The 18,881-nt window shown below is 38.5% G+C and overlaps 1 protein-coding gene across 1 annotated transcript in view; it reads left to right on the forward strand.

The window, feature by feature from the left end:
• Positions 1 to 18,881, forward strand: part of hecw1a (HECT, C2 and WW domain containing E3 ubiquitin protein ligase 1a) — a gene marked incomplete at both ends in the record, with an annotated part of 155,103 nt that overhangs the window by 16,373 nt on the left and 119,849 nt on the right. Inside the window, 2 exons of the mRNA XM_079805563.1 lie at positions 450 to 711; positions 5,111 to 5,218. Coding sequence (XP_079661689.1) covers positions 450 to 711; positions 5,111 to 5,218 — 370 coding nt within the window. The remainder of the gene's footprint in view (positions 1 to 449; positions 712 to 5,110; positions 5,219 to 18,881) is intronic.

Below are 18,881 nucleotides of genomic sequence, written 5' to 3' on the forward strand. Positions count from 1 at the left end.
TATTAAAGGGAAAGGGAGATGAGGCTCTGATTGGTTTGTTGCTCGTTATGCCCAAAACACACCCATGACTCATGAAGAGACGAGGCCCTTCTGGACCCTGAGCCGGACCTGCTGACCGTTTCTCCCGCCGTTAAACAGCAGAAGTGGATTCAGACACGCCCTAAGAGCTCCAGACCATGAGCTCAGATCAGTGAAGTACGGCCCTACATCTCAAAATTCAGAGACAAAAAAAGTTGCAATTACCTTTTTATTTTTTATCCCGTGGCAGAAACAAGATTCCATATATTCAAGATCAATTCAACTGTTCCCATGAAAAAACACCCAGACCGCAAACAGATCCGGGCCACATCCGGGCCAGATCTGGCACATGTGGATTCTGACACCTGTCTGGGTAAAGAGTGAGATATTCCTCCAGTTCCCCTAAAGTGTGCTGATGTGATGTTCTGCAGAACCTGTACCAGAGCAGGGTTCTGGGCCTGGCGGCCATGGCCTCGCCGTCGCGGCGCCGCTGTAAGGACGGGTCGCGGATCAGCCAAGCCCTGGCTCTGCCCCGGTCCACCAGCGACACGGACCTGCTGTCCTTACAGAGCCGCTCCACCCTGACCATCAGCACCTCCCTCTACTGCATCGGCCAATCACAGGACATCGCCATCTGCTGGGACGTCACAGAGGAAGTGGACGCCGGCGACTGGATCGGCATGTACATGATCGGTGAGAAAACACTTCATTCAACTTGATTAATAGTCAGACGATCTGGGTTTGTCAATGGCCAATATTATTATGATAGAATGATGATCATTGGGAATTCTAACGGTTATAATAGTTTCAGCGCTAAGCTCTAGAGCCCATAATAATAGGTTACAGGGTTGCCAAGTTTTTACAACAAAACCCGCCCAATTGCTAACGTTCCTCAAAACTAGCCAAAAACAAGCCCGATAGCTTTCCAGGGGGGGTTCTCCGGGGGGAAAAAGGCATTTGGGGGGTAAAATATGTGTTATTTTGGCTAAAATTCGCATTCCTGGGTCTGTATATCACATAATTGGGGTCGCTTCAACCCGTGGACATGGCAACACAGTGCAGTTGAGTTCTGTTGACATTTGATAACTAATGTTATGCGTCGCTCCGTTGCTCTGATTGGTTGTAGGTCTATCCAATTGAGGTCTTTCCTGGTTCGGTTGAAACACACCCCATAATCACAGCCCAATGGAGCAGATCAGACTCACATTCTGACTAGAACTGAGTATGACGACGTCAGGCTAGAAAATCCTAGGATTAGTTAGCAAAAGTAGCAAAAACCTAAGACTAGTTTGCAAAAATAGTTTTTTTTAAATCATCCAAAATAGTTTTTGGCTAGTTTTGAGGAACGTTAGCAATTGGGCGGGTTTTGTTGTAAAAACTTGGCAACCCTGTAACATATTATTATGGGCTCTAGAGCTTAGCGCTGAAACTATTATAACTGTTAGAATTCCCAATGATCATCATTCTCCCCTAAAACTGATCAGGCAGACCAAACCGTAAGTCATAGAGACGTGAAGCTTTGAGGGATGGCAGTACTCACACCGTCTACAACGGCACCAAAGCTCGTCCCAATCGGCCTGATGGTGGCGCTACAGCGCTCAAAAATATGATGGTATTTTGGATGATTTTAAAAAACTATTTTTGCAAACTAGGTTTTTGGCCCGACCGGAACCAAACAATGCACTTGTTTGGTTCCGGTCGGGCCAAAAACCTAAGACTAGTTTGCAAAAATAGTTTTTTTAAAATCATCCAAAATACCATCATATTTTTGAGCGCTGTAGCGCCACCATCAGGCCGATTGGGACGAGCTTTGGTGTCCTTGTAGACGGTGTGAGTACTGCCATCCCTCAAAGCTTCCCCCAAGATCCCTGGAGTCTGAATTATTAAAAAAAAAGTTTACATTTCGATTCACTGAAAATTGGCATGCAGTGTCTTTGTCCAAGGTGACATGAATGTCTATGAGGACATTGGCGTTTCTCAAAGAACATGGCCGCCATCGGCCAATGACGTTTGAGCACCTATTAGACAAGGTTAACCCTTAAAGACCTAGAACATTTTGGGGCGCCTGACTTGCCTCTTCTTTTCTTAGTTTTTCTCACTCATTCTAGCAGTTAGCATCAAGTGTCATATATAATTTTAAACAGAAGAACATGAAGTTTCCATCTAGCTCATTTGAAGTCCCAATTTTACATTTATTTAATCTGAGAATGGATTAAATTAATAGAATTTTAAGAAAAACGGCAGCAGAAATGTGGTTACTGTGAACTCAAACAGAACATCATGAAGTTTGGATTTTTTCATTGGTTGTTTTTGACTTCCAGATAAAATTTTGTCTAAATGTAACAATCCCTCATCAAGTTATATCCATTTATTATAATATTATTCTAGGCGTTTTTGAGTGAAAACAGGTGTATTTTACTTACTGACAATGTAGATGTGTCCAAAAATGTTCAGGGAGGAAAAATAAATAGAAAGATTTAAATATAATAACAGAACACTGAAACTACAACACAACACAAACACAAAGATTACATACAAATAGAGAAATATACTGACTTTTGTGAGCTGTGTTCTGTGAGAAAGTGCTCTGCGTGCATTTTCATGCATGCAAATACACACCCACTTTCACGTTGTGAGAAACATGTGATTGTTGGTTCAAAAGACCAAACACTGTTTATTGGTTGAGTAGATGAGGGGTGGGACTAATGATCAATAATCGTTTCTGTTTGGCACAGGGGAACAACCCACATGCTTTTCCTTGACGAATATATGCTGCAGATTTTGAGATTATCCTCTTTATGGTGCATTTTACAGCATACAGATTGGATTAGCGGTTAAAAAGTTATTAAACATTTTAGAACGATAGTTATTTTTAGCCGCTGGCGGCTATTTAGGTCTTTAAGGGTTAACAGAAGTGGGCATGTTCTACTCATGGCCCTTAGAGGTCTGTGAGAATTGTGAAAGAAATCAGCCACAAGGTGGCGCTACCAAGTTTTACGCCTCAGTAATCACGTGGTGTTGCACACATCCACACAATATTCATATAATTTGATACATCTCCTCAAACTGAACAACTTTGCCTCAAGAACCACTGCTGTCAATCAAATCGTTTATTAAATATTTCCATATGTAAAAAATCAACTTTTGCTAACTAATCCTAGGATTTTCGCTCAATCTATTTAAAACCAATGCAGTACAATTCCCTGGACTCTCTAGATCAATAATTTACAAAAAAAAGAGTTGAACTTAGAAAATGGGTGTGGCCAAGTGCACACAAAAGCCTATAAATCCTGAACGAAAAAAAATGACTTTGCGAAAATAGCGGAGCACATGCGACATATGATTCTAAACAAGCATGAACAATGTTATGGCGATCCGACCATAGCTATGGTAAATTGCTTGTATTGCCTGTAAATGGTCTTTTCTATCTATGATCTAGATAGTTACAGGCTTTCTAAATAAAACATAACATATTTTTATGCAAGTGCTTAAAGGCCTGATAATTGCTCTTCACAGCTATATTTGTAATTGTTAGAATTTCCAAGGATCATCATTCTCCCCTAAAAGTGATCGGGCAGATCAAACCGTAAGTCGTAGAGACTTGAAACTTTGGGGGATGGCAGTACTCACACCGCCTACAACGGCACCAAAGCTCGTCCCAATCGGCCTGACGGGGGCGCTACAGCGCTCAAAAATACACAATTGCTCATAACCCTTCGTTTCTCAAGTGTCTTATATCGCTGGAATCCTTAGAGCAAGACGATACATTTCATGTAAGACGGATCCGATCGTCACCCTGGCGAAATTTTCGTGAATTTTGGATTTTTCGAAAAATGGAATCTAAATATCGATAATTATCGAAAAATTTTGCAATTTCAATTTACAGTCGCTATGGGCGGCCAAAATGTTTGAGCTGGGCGGGGCCACTTTTACAAAAATGCCTGTAACTCTTTAACGGAATGAGATATTTTCACCAAAATTGGTACACGTGTTTATGGTCTCAGTTGTTGGTCATGTGACAAACTCTGCGACTGTTGGCCACTTGGTGGCGCTATAAAATAAAAAAACATGAAAACGCCTATCTATGCAGCAGTCAGTCCGATTGACCTGAAAACTGGCATGTGGTGTCTTTGTCCAAAGTGCCGCGATTGTCTACGAGGACATTCACGTATCGCAAACACGGCCGGCATCGGCCAATGGCGTTCGAGCGGCTGTCAGACGAGGTTAACGGAGGCCGATCGGAACGAAACTCGTGGGCCTGTTTGACTCACGGCTCTAGAGGCCTGTGTGAAATTCGAAAGAAATCAGGGTTTTTCACACGTGTAAAGGATCGTACATCACATGATTTTTCGCACATGCCCATGACATTCACACACCGTATGGTAGAACGCCTCATTCTGAGCAACTTTGCCTCTAGGACCGCCGCTGTCAATCGAATCGCTCATTATATATTGGAGATTATTCCATTATTTTCGCAAACTAGCTCAACCTCGATAACTGTTAAAAAGCTTTAAAACTACTCTATTTCCTTAGTATTGGCTGTAAATGATCTGTTATCTAAGTGGTCACATGCTTGCTAAATAAAACACCTTTATACGAATGTTCTTAAAAAGGGATACTTCACCCAAAAAATGAATAGTTCTGTCATAATTTACTCACCCTCAAGTTGTTCCAAACCTGTATGAGTTTATTTGTTCTGCTGAACACAAAAGAAGATATTTAGAAGAATGTTTATAACCAAGTAGAGAGAGCAACCATTGACTACCATAGTATTTTTTTCCCTACTATGATAATCAATGGTTGCTCTCTCTGCTTGGTCACAAACATTCTTCTAAATATCTTCTTTTGTGTTCAGCAGAACAAATAAACTCATACAGGTTTGGAACAACTTGAGGGTGAGTAAATTATGACAGAATTTTCATTTTTGGTTGAACTATCCCTTTAAAGTGCTTGAACCCTGACATATTTACACTTTAAAGCAGCTGTAAATATATTTAAAATGTAATTTATTCCTATGATCAAAGCAAGAGAAACAAAGGCACACGTGCATTTTGATGCTCCTTACCATCTTTTCTTTCTTCTTCTATAATAGATGAGGTTCTGTCAGAAAACTTTCTGGACTACAAGAGCCGTGGAGTGAGCGGCTCCCACAAGGGCCAGATCCTGTGGAGGATCGATGCCAGCCTGTGCTTTCTGGAGGGTGAGTATTCCTCGTCCCGTTTGTCTCTGTCTTTCAGGAATGCTCCTGCCTCAGGGTTTGGGATGCACTTAACTCTCTGCACATCACGAATGTTGTCAAATCTACAGTCCAGATGCAGGACGTCAGATCATCTTCAGGATTAAAACCGTTCGACTGTATTCCTGATGTTTCTCAGCGTCTGCATTTCTCAGGACTTTGATCTGGGAGTGTTTTCTCGTTTCATGCTCTCTTTCCATATCTCAAACCCAGCAGATTCAGATGTTCAGCTTTTGAAGCCATTTATTCCGCGTGTGCTCATAATGTGCTGTCCAACTAAAGCTGTATGCAACTGAATGCACCCTAAAGTAAAGTGTACACTCAAAAAAATGCTGGGTTAAAAATATCCCAAGTTGGGTTGAAAATGGACTAACCAAGCAATTGGGTTGTTTTAACCCAGCGGTTGGGTTAAATGTTTGCTTAAAACAACCCAATTGCTGGGTTAAAACAACCCAATCGCTGGGTTAAAACAACCTAATCGCTGGGTTAAAACAACCCAATCGCTGGGTTAAAACAACCTAATCGCTGGGTTAAAACAACCCAATCGCTGGGTTAAAACAACCTAATCGCTGGGTTATAACAACCCAATCGCTGGGTTAAAACAACCCAATCGCTGGGTTAAAACAACCTAATCGCTGGGTTATAACAACCCAATCGCTGGGTTAAAACAACCCAATCGCTGAGTTAAAACAACCCAATCGCTGGGTTAAAACAACCTAATCGCTGGGTTATAACAACCCAATCGCTGGGTTATAACAACCCAATCGCTGGGTTAAAACAACCCAATCGCTGGGTTAAAACAACCCAATCGCTGGGTTAAAACAACCTAATCGCTGGGTTAAAACAACCCAATCGCTGGGTTAAAAATACCTAATCGCTGGGTTATAACAACCCAATCGCTGGGTTATAACAACCCAATCGCTGGGTTAAAACAACCCAATCGCTGGGTTAAAACAACCTAATCGCTGGGTTATAACAACCCAATCGCTGGGTTATAACAACCCAATCAATCGCTGGGTTATAACAACCCAATCGCTGGGTTAAAACAACCCAATCGCTGGGTTAAAACAACCTAATCGCTGGGTTATAACAACCCAATCGCTGGGTTATAACAACCCAATCGCTGGGTTAAAACAACCCAATCGCTGGGTTAAAACAACCTAATCGCTGGGTTATAACAACCCAATTGCTGGGTTAAAACAACCCAATCGCTGGGTTATAACAACCCAATCGCTGGGTTAAAACAACCTAATCGCTGGGTTATAACAACCCAATCGCTGGGTTAAAACAACCCAATCGCTGGGTTATAACAACCCAATTGCTGGGTTAAAACAACCTAATCGCTGGGTTATAACAACCCAATCGCTGGGTTATAACAACCCAATCGCTGGGTTATAACAACCCAATCGCTGGGTTATAACAACCCAATCGCTGGGTTATAACAACCCAATCGCTGGGTTAAAACAACCTAATCGCTGGGTTAAAACAACCTAATCGCTGGGTTAAAACAACCTAATCGCTGGGTTAAAACAACCCAATCGCTGGGTTATAACAACCCAATCAATCGCTGGGTTATAACAACCCAATCGCTGGGTTAAAATAACCCAATCGCTGGGTTAAAACAACCTAATCGCTGGGTTATAACAACCCAATCGCTGGGTTATAACAACCCAATCGCTGGGTTAAAACAACCTAATCGCTGGGTTATAACAACCCAATCGCTGGGTTAAAACAACCCAATCGCTGGGTTAAAACAACCTAATCGCTGGGTTATAACAACCCAATTGCTGGGTTAAAACAACCCAATCGCTGGGTTATAACAACCCAATCGCTGGGTTAAAACAACCTAATCGCTGGGTTATAACAACCCAATCGCTGGGTTAAAACAACCCAAGCGCTGGGTTATAACAACCGAATTGCTGGGTTAAAACAACCTAATCGCTGGGTTATAACAACCGAATTGCTGGGTTAAAACAACCTAATCGCTGGGTTATAACAACCCAATCGCTGGGTTATAACAACCCAATCGCTGGGTTATAACAACCCAATCGCTGGGTTAAAACAACCTAATCGCTGGGTTAAAACAACCCAATCGCTGGGTTAAAACAACCTAATCGCTGGGTTAAAACAACCCAATCGCTGGGTTAAAACAACCTAATCGCTGGGTTAAAACAACCCAATCGCTGGGTTAAAACAACCTAATCGCTGGGTTATAACAACCCAATCGCTGGGTTAAAACAACCCAATTGCTGGGTTAAAACAACCCAATCGCTGGGTTATAACAACCCAATCGCTGGGTTATAACAACCCAATTGCTGGTTTAGTCCTTTTTCAACCCAACTTGGGTTATTTTTAACCCAGCATTTTTTAGAGTGTATCCCAGTTATTTCATTTAATGTTAGCACATAGTACCTAAATGTATATTATCATATAAATCGACCATATTTACATAAAATGCAGAGATTCTAACATGATGATCAAACTTAATTCATCTCTGGTGAGTGAGATTCATTTTAAATTATACTTATGTATTTATATATAACCAGAGCCGTTAAAAAACAGAGTTCCGACACTCCCATTGACTCCCACAGGAACTAAAGCGAAGTAAAGCGACCAATAGTTCCAGCATTGAACCCCATTCACTTCAGTGTATCTCAAACACACTCGCTGGCACATTGAAGAAATTAATGCACATTTTGAGATTTTATGGCATTAGTTGACCTCTCAGGAATATTAATAGAAGTGGTATTTTATGAAGCGTGTTATAGTTAATGTTTATTGATATATAATAGATGGAGACTCTAACTGCAGTTTGAGCTATATCCAGATCAGATGCTATCGTCATATTTCAACAGTTTTTAGTGAGATCTTTCTGTCGAAAGCGTTTCTATGAAGAAGCCCATTCAAGGAATAACATATGACGCCTATGAATAATGAATATCAATAACGCCTGGATAAAAAGAGTTTTTAATTAAATCGGTTGTCCTTTTTTTTTAAACACTATTTAAAACTTCTTTCTTGGGTTCAATTCTGTATATGCTAGAATCATTCATTTATATTCACCTGTTGTGTATCGAGTATCATAAAATAACATTCGGACGTTAAATGTGTCATAAACTGGGTTTTTAAAAATTGTTATACTGTTGACTGAGGTCAACTTATGACGTTTGCGTGGTTTTTATATTCAGAAACATCATAATGAATAAGTAATATGGTACTTTCTGCTTTGGTTTTGAGGCTCTCTGAACATTTAAACATTTAAATTATAAAATAAATGACCACTATAACCAGTAGATGGCGGAAGAGGAACACTTATTGGCACGTTAGCCATTTTTTCTCTCTTTTTTTAAATAAAAATCACTATTATAACATTAAAATATCTATTTGTGTTACTGTATTTGTACTGAAGTGTTAAATATAGAGGCTAGTTGTAGGGAAAATCACAAAGTCATGAAAAACAAAAACTTCTGACTAAACTTCACAATAAATCTTTATTTGAATCGTGTCTGTGCTTTGTTTGTGATGATGAGAGGATTTGTAGATGATGGGAGATTCGTGTCAAACGTAAACTTGCTCTAAAATTCATTCAGCGTTTTGAGACTATATAAAACTTGTATTGATCGATATGGATTCTCATTCCTGGTAAATTAAACATATGATTGGTCATTATTTTCAACAGAAATGCCCGTGATTGGCTACAACACTCAACGCTGTAAAATCAAATTATATGGACTGTTATGCATGTTAAAAAATAATTAACTCAATTATTGGGGCATTCATATATGATTTATAAGATATATGAAACATACATTAATGTTGAATGGCTATAATTACTGGTTAAAAAACAATGTAATCAATACCAGTGAGTCTAGCCTTAAAACATGGCATTACACACATATTATTTAAAACATCACAGTTTCAACATTAATACATTATGTGTTATTACACATTTTAAATCATCGCGTTTGGTGCAATGAACAGAAAACGGATTTATTTGTTATAATTTTTGGTAATAATTTAGAATATGGTTCTGTTTGTTACTATTAGTTAACATGAGCTAACAATGAATCATCAATCTTCTAAATCATTTAATTATAATTAATCAAAGTTCATGTTCATGTCAATATTTACTACATGAATGAAATCAAACGTATCTGTTAATATTATTTAATAAACTTGATCTAATATGAACAGTTCTATTTTTATTAAGGAATATTTACAATAATTAACAAACACTGTAAAAAATGTATTTTAGTTGATGCATTAAATGTTAACAGGACTTTATTGTGAAGTGTTAGCGGTTTTAGACAGAGCAGAAACTGCTGGACGAGACTCAGGCGCATCAGCAGCTGTGAGAGCAGGAGGACACACACACACACACACACACACACACACACTCCATTTTTAGAAGCTGTAGTAACTAAACAAGGGACATATTTAGCTCAGGCAGCTCACCTGGAGAAGCACACACACACACACACACACACACACTCTCGCTCTCTCACACACACAGGCTCACACACACACACACACACACACACTCACACATACACTCATACACGCTCTCTCTCTCTTACACACACTCACTCACACACACACACACACACACACTCACACACATACACACTCTCTCTCACTCACACACACACACTCACACATGTTTGTTTTTGTGAAATGTGAGGACATTCCATAGGCGTAATGGTTTTTATACCGTACAAACCGTATTTTCTATCCCCTTACACTGACCCTAAACCTACCCATCACACACACACACAGACACACACACACTCACTGCCCCTGCCCCTAAACCTACCCATCACACACACACACACACACACACACACACTGCCCCTGCCCCTAAACCTACCCCTCACACACACACACACACACACACACACACACACACACACACACTGCCCCTGCCCCTAAACCTACCCATCACACACACACACACACACACACACACACACACACACACACACACACACACACACACACACTGCCCCTGCCCCTAAACCTACCCATCACACACACACACACACACACACTGCCCCTGCCCCTAAACCTACCCATCACACACACACACACACACACACACTGCCCCTGCCCCTAAACCTACCCATCACACACACACACACACACACACTGCCCCTGCCCCTAAACCTACCCATCACACACACACACACACACACACACACACACACTGCCCCTAAACCTACCCATCACACACACACACACACACACACACTGCCCCTGCCCCTAAACCTACCCATCACACACACACACACACACACACACACACACACACACACACACACACACTGCCCCTGCCCCTAAACCTACCCATCACACACACACACACACACACACACACACACACACACACACACACACACACACACACACACACACACACTGCCCCTGCCCCTAAACCTACCCATCACACACACACACACACACACTGCCCCTGCCCCTAAACCTACCCATCACACACACACACACACACACTGCCACTGCCCCTAAACCTAACCCTCACAGGAGACTGTGCAGTTCACTTTCTGTGATTTATAAGCATTTTGAAAAGTGAGGACATGGGGAACGTCCTCATATTTCACCCTCTTTTTGTAATACCCATGTCATTATACACATTTGTGTCCTGATATTTCACAAAAACATGCCCACACACACATACACACACACACACACACACACACACACACACACACACACACACACACACACACACTCACACACACTCACATACACACACGCTCTCTCTCTTACACACACTCACACACACACACACTCACACACATACACACTCTCTCTCACACGCACACACACTCTCACACACTCACTCACTCACTCACACACAAACTCTCTCTCTTACCCACACAGACACACACACACACACATGTTTGTTTTTGTGAAATGTGATGACATTCCATTGGCGTAATGGTTTTTATACCGTACAAACCGTATTTTCTATCCCCTTACACACACACACTCTCACTCTCTCTCTCTCTCTCTCTCTCTCTCTCTCTCTCTCTCTCTCTCTCTCACACACACACACACACATCTGAAAGCCCCTGACAGTGCATCACTCCACTGGAGTCATCATACTGTACATGACAACAGCAGATGTAACATATTTAATACATTATGTTTTTGCTACTATACACCACACACACACACACACACACACCCACACATACACACACACACTCCGGGTGCCTTGAGAAATGAGATTGAACTGAACTGCACTCTGGGAAACCTGTCATGTAATTCTGTTAAGTTTCACATCCACTTTAGTGAACCGTCAGCTTTCATTACACGGATCTGAGTGTGATGTTACTCCAAACTTTTCCTGAACACATTCCATGATGCTTCCATAGTTGTTTGAATGGCCATGGTGTTATGATTTTATGGCCATGTTTGTATCATGGTTATCCCACAGTATTCTTCAACGCGTCTTGGAGTACCAGTGAAATACCATAGTATAATACATACCATAGTATAATACATACCATAGTATAATACATACCATAGTATAATACACTCGCATTCAAAAGATGTGTAATGTTTGTGAAAGAGTCTCTTCTGCTCATTAATCTGATCATAACTCCAGTAATCAGTGTAATATTCCTCCAGTGTAGATCAGCTGTTCTCTGTGTGAATATACAGTAAAGTGTGATTTATTCCTGTGATCTTCATCATCATTACTCCAGTCTTCAGTGTCACATGACCCTTCACTAATCATTCTCATATCAACACACATTTATGATTATTATCAGTGTTGGAAATTGGTTTCATTAGTATTACAACACCAGCTCATCTTCTGAGTTTCAGATTTTCCTCCTCCGCCTTTACTCAGTGGATCATTTTGTGTGTGTGTGTGTGTGTGTGTGTGTGTGTGTGTGTGTGTGTGTGTGTGTGTGTGTGTGTGTGTGTGTGTGTGTGTGTGTGTGTGTGTGTACTTGTCTACCTATCTAACAGGGGACCTTGGTGTCGTAACACACTCACTAACAGGGGACCTCTGAGCCAAGAGGGGACATTTTTCAGGTCCCCTGTTGGTCATGCTTTAAATCATGTTAAAATCAAGTAAAAACACTAAAAAAACGCTCTGGTGATTTTTTTTACTTTTGACCAAGTGGGGACCTACAAGTGTGTGTGTTTAAATCATGTGAAAATTAAGTAAAAACACTCTGGTAATTTTTTTAAAACTTATGACCAAGTGGGGACCTAAGTGTGTGTGTGTGTTTAAGGTCATACTCAGCAGCTCCCCTGTAGGCTGGAGCAGGAACTGTAAGGGCTCTTAAACACACGTCGTTCACACACACTCCTCTATTGTTTGAATGGCCTGCTGTCCCAGAGAGACTCTGCTGTTTAACAGGCTGCTTACTAAAGGAACAAGCATTACATCGCTTTACTAGATACCCTGACTAGTTTCAAAATTTGCATTACATTACAATTAAATTCTACACAGAATCCAAGAAAAAAGGATTTAAAAATCTAAACAACCAGAATGTAATTAGAAGTTTTGTTTTTGTATTTTTTATTTTAACATTTTAATGACAGTAGCCTATATTCATTGAATATTATTGTATTTATCAAAATAAACAGAAAATAGTACAAACTTTACTATTCTTTTAAACAAGTGTTAAGACATTATTAAAAAAAAAACATTTTAGCTCAAGTATTTGTATAAATAATGAGTGACTTTTGCCCCATGTAAAATGGGGTGTAAAAGGCCCAACTTACCACCTTATACATTTTTGAGTTTTTTTAAACAAACCACTTTTGATTTATTTATGATTTACACAATGACTCGGTCCCCTGTTAGATAGTAAATCACGACACCAGTGTGTTTAATTTGTAATTTCTTGCCATCTCAAACACACTGTAGAGATTTAGAGTTTTTATAGCAATAACTGAGTTTTAAGAGTTAAATCAAGCAGAAATATTTCTCTAATGTATTAATTGCAGATCATCTTTGAATAATGATTATGTTAAACACAATGACTCGGTCCCCTGTTAGATAGTAAATCACGACACCAGTGTGTTTGCGTTGTCATTTCTTGCCATCTCAAACACACTGTAGAGATTTAGAGTTTTTATAGCAATAACTGAGTTTTAAGAGTTAAATCAAGCAGAAATATTTCTCTAATGTATTAATTGCAGATCATCTTTGAATAATGATTATGTTAAACACAATGACTCGGTCCCCTGTTAGATAGTAAATCACGACACCAGTGTGTTTGCGTTGTCATTTCTTGCCATCATAAACACACTGTAGAGATTTAGAGTTTTTATAGCAATAACTGAGTTTTAAGAGTTAAATCAAGCAGAAATATTTCTCTAATGTATTAATTGCAGATCCTCTTTGAATAATGATTATGTTAAACACAATGACTCGGTCCCCTGTTAGATAGTAAATCACGACACCAGTGTGTTTAATTTGTCATTTCTTGCCAACATAAACACACTGTAGAGATTTAGAGTTTTTATAGCAATAACTGAGTTTTAAGAGTTAAATCAAGCAGAAATAGTTCTCTAATGTATTAATTGCAGATCATCTTTGAATAATGATTATGTTAAACACAATGACTCGGTCCCCTGTTAGATAGTAAATCACGACACCAGTGTGTTTGCGTTGTCATTTCTTGCCAACATAAACACACTGTAGAGATTTAGAGTTTTTATAGCAATAACTGAGTTTTAAGAGTTAAATCAAGCAGAAATATTTCTCTAATGTATTAATTGCAGATCCTCTTTGAATAATGATTATGTTAAACACAATGACTCGGTCCCCTGTTAGATAGTAAATCACGACACCAGTGTGTTTGCTTTGTCATTTCTTCATCTCAAACACACTGTAGAGATTTAGAGTTTTTATAGCAATAACTGAGTTTTAAGAGTTAAATCAAGCAGAAATATTTCTCTAATGTATTAATTGCAGATCCTCTTTGAATAATGATTATGTTAAACACAATGACTCGGTTACGGTGGCCCAGTAGTGCACAACACAACGAAATTTAAAAAGCATACATAAGTTCACAACACAACAAAATAAATCCACAACACAACGGAATGAAACCACAACACAACGAAATCAAGCCACAACACAAAGAAAAATCCACAACACAACGAAATCAAGCCACAACACAACGAAAAATCCACAACACAACGAAATAGCCACAACACAACGGAAATGCTCCCAACCACTCGGGGGCACTCGGAGTGCTGTAAAGTTGCCACTGTTCTATAGAGTTGGCAATCTTACAAAGAAATCAATACCACAATTAGTTTCAACAGTATGTAGGCTAACCATTGTTTATCTATATGAAATATTAATTTTAAATCACATCACCTACATGCATTATAGCTGCATATTTATGCTCGAGAATGCTTTGACCCGATACCACGGCGCTAAGGCAACGTCTGCCAATTCCACCAATTGGTTGAAATGTATAATTTGTATGAATTAAAATTACTTTTTAACATTTAAAAACAGACATGTTAAAATTCCACAGCTTGATTGTATTGGTAAAATTGACTTAATAATGCACAACACAACATTGGAATTTGAAAATTAAAAAAAAAAAAGTTAATTTAATTCATACAAATTATTTCAACTTGGTGGAATTGGCAGACGCTCCCTTAGCGCCGAGGCAGCGGGTCAAAGCGTTCTCGAGTATAAATATGCAGCTATTATGCACGTAAGTGATTTTTAATTGATATTTCATGTCGATATACAACTGCACACTTAAAACTGATCGTAGTGTTTAAATATTTGTAAGATTGGCGAATCTATATAGAACAATGCAAGGAAAACTAACTTTAGCGCACTCCGAGAGTCCCCTAGTGGTTGGGAGCATTTCCGTTGTGTTGTGGCTATTTCGTTGTGTTGTGGACTTTTCGTTGTGTTGTGGATTTTTCGTTGTGTTGTGGCTTGATTTCGTTGTGTTGTGGATTTTTCTTTGTGTTGCGGCTTGACTTCGTTGTGTTGTGTCTTGATTTCGTTGTGTTGTGGTTTCATTCCGTTGTGTTGTGGATTTATTTCGTTGTGTTGTGAACTTATGTATGCTTTTTAAATTTCGTTGTGTTGTGCACTACTGGGCCACCGTAGTCGGTCCCCTGTTAGATAGTAAATCACGACACCAGTGTGTTTGCTTTGTCATTTCTTCATCTCAAACACACTGTGGAGATTTAGAGTTTTTATAGCAATAACTGAGTTTTAAGAGTTAAATCAAGCAGAAATATTTCTCTAATGTATAAATTGCAGATTATCTTTGAATAATGATTATGTTAAACACAATGACTCAGTCCCCTGTTAGATAGTAAATCACGACACCAGTGTGTTAGCGTTGTCATTTCTTGCCATCTCAAACACACTGTAGAGATTTAGAGTTTTTATAGCAATAACTGAGTTTTAAGAGTTAAATCAAGCAGAAATATTTCTCTAATGTATTAATTGCAGATCCTCTTTGAATAATGATTATGTTAAACACAATGACTCGGTCCCCTGTTAGATAGTAAATCACGACACCAGTGTGTTTGCGTTGTCATTTCTTGCCATCTCAAACACACTGTAGATATTTAGAGTTTTTATAGCAATAACTGAGTTTTAAGAGTTAAATCAAGCAGAAATATTTCTCTAATGTATAAATTGCAGATCCTCTTTGAATAATGATTATGTTAAACACAATGACTCGGTCCCCTGTTAGATAGTAAATCACGACACCAGTGTGTTTACTTTGTCATTTCTTCATCTCAAACACACTGTAGAGATTTAGAGTTTTTATAGCAATAACTGAGTTTTAAGAGTTAAATCAAGCAGAAATATTTCTCTAATGTATTAATTGCAGATCCTCTTTGAATAATGATTATGTTAAACACAATGACTCGGTCCCCTGTTAGATAGTAAATCACGACACCAGTGTGTTTGCTTTGTCATTTCTTCATCTCAAACACACTGTGGAGATTTAGAGTTTTTATAGCAATAACTGAGTTTTAAGAGTTAAATCAAGCAGAAATATTTCTCTAATGTATAAATTGCAGATCCTCTTTGAATAATGATTATGTTAAACACAATGACTCGGTCCCCTGTTAGATAGTAAATCACGACACCAGTGTGTTTGCTTTGTCATTTCTTCATCTCAAACACACTGTAGATATTCACTGTATATATTGAGATAACTCAATTTTATGGTGACTTGCATTAAAGTGTTTATCCGTCTCAATTAAATTATGTGAACTGAATGACTTTTAACATTGACACTTTAGTTATTTAACCAAATGATGATTTTCAAGTCAGCAATCAACACACAACTGAGTTTTGACCTCCAAAATCTTATTATAGTGTATTTTTATGGTAAGTATTGGTGTTTTATGTTTTAAATCAAGCAGAAATCACTCTTTAAGGAAACAATTGCAGGTCACACTTTATACAGTGAACATTGGATGGTAAAACACAACGCCTGTTTGATTGCTTTGCCATTTCTTGCCATCACAAACACACTGGAGAGATTTTGAAGGTCAGAACTAAATTTTTTGGTGACTTGCATGAAAATGTTCATCCGTCTCACTTAAATTATGTGAACTGAATGTCTTTTAACATTGACACTTTAGTCGAAGATTTTCAACTCAACAATCAACACACAACTGAGTTTTGACCTCCAAAATCATTATACAGTGTATATTAAATTTAAATAAAAAATATAAAATTTCTTTACAAAACAATTTGACTCAAGTTTGACTCTCTACTGCTTATTCATTATTGTTTATGTTACATGGTCCATGTTTACATTACAGTATAAAATTGTTCCTAAGTTTTCCCCTTTTATATAGATGGTAATGACTAAATATCCTCGCACACCGAAATTTTCACACGTAAAAAAAAAGATCAAGCACGTTTACACACAGCCTCTGAAACTTTCCTTCATCAAAAAAAAAAAATCTGATCAGGTTCAGTTTTCTGCATTTTTCGCATCCATAGCAAGCATTTAAAGAGGGGTTTCAAATTTCTGTGTTATTCATTTTTGTGTTAAAATTTTGAACATAAGTTGAACAGTTTAAAAAAGAAAGTGTGAACCTTCAAATTAGCAATTATAGTTCATAAAGTTTTGCTGGCGTTTGTATCTAATTGAGAAAAGAATGAATGTAAATTGAAAGATGTCGTCATTGAACGCATTTTGTGCCAAAGCAAATAAATGATCCACAGTTTAGCCACATAGGCTGATGTGATCCCTGAGTGAAGAGTTTTGAAAAAGTGATGAGTATTCAGAAATGTGTCCTAGCAGATGTTTAAAAAACCCTGTAATATCACTATTAGTAAGGGATCACATTATAATATCAGTCTATAAATGTGAGATATTTAAAGTGAACCTAAAGTATACTTGCAATAGTGTGATTTTAGCACAATTAAATATACTTAATGGATGTTTCGCAAAAGCGTTGTTTAGTGATATTGCGTCCTTGTGTTTCTGCTGTACGTCATCAGCAACTGTCGAAGTTCAATTACAATACTCAAAATCACATGTACAGAGGATGCACAAAAGTAGATCACATAGCAAGACTGGTCTCCACGAAAACACAAGTCCCTTCTTTGCATTCCCAGAATTGCGAAACAGCCATCATTAAGAAATGTGCATTGTGCAATAAAGGAGTACTCCAAGAATAATTATAATATTTATACCAGTACGTCTCACGCAGGTCACGAGGGTTTACAATATTTGATGCTTTAATACTATCCAAAAAAAATTGTTACGGCCATTTCACACTGAACGCGACAAAGCTAGGTGAATCATTGATGAATGAAGGTTTAACACCGAACGCCACTCAAACCATCATCGAGGACTTGCTATAATTATATAATAGGCAGACATGCATTATTTCTAGTGATTTATGATTGTAATATAATTGACCGATCCAGAGCGAATGCGATCTCTGACTCATAACACTCACACACGTGGAAGAAAACGGACAGTTCTCTTCTGATAGCATATAATTCAGTGGAAAAAGAAGTAAACTTGAGAATTACATATGGCATATCTTGCTTTATTATGCTGAGATTGATCGAGCCTGGTATAAATAAATCCATACAGATCTATTGTTTTACAAAAATAATCTATTGTTTACAAAGGAGAAAACGTGTGTACTTTAATGTAAACTTGGACCATGTGACATAAACTGAAGTTAACAGCAAAAAAATATACTATAATGCTGACTGTTGTTAGTGTTTTTTGTTGTAGGAGTTAAAAGTGTATATGTTGGGTGAATCCTCATTGTGTTCTGGAAGAATGAGTTGATTTAAGACATCAATGAAGTGTTTTGGTAGTTTTAGCACATTTTGAACGTGAAATTAACTGCTTTGCTTTGAAAGGTGTCCTAGCGATTGTAGCTGAGAGATAGACGTCAAACAGACTCAAACAAAGACCCAGAATTCTGTGGTGTTACAGCACTGTGGCTGCTGTAAATGGCTGCTGTAAGGTTTCTTTATGAAATAACAGGCACAATGGCAAAGATATTTCTGCAAAAACTCCAAAGTAATGTTCGGTTGCAGTGAGAAAGTCACAAGAGACAACTGAAAAAACTCATGCGTGTATTTAGCCTAGTGTAGATCAGC

The sequence above is a fragment of the Gobio gobio genome, assembly GCF_949357685.1.
Source record: "Gobio gobio genome assembly, chromosome: 23".
Lineage (NCBI taxonomy): Eukaryota > Metazoa > Chordata > Actinopteri > Cypriniformes > Gobionidae > Gobio > Gobio gobio.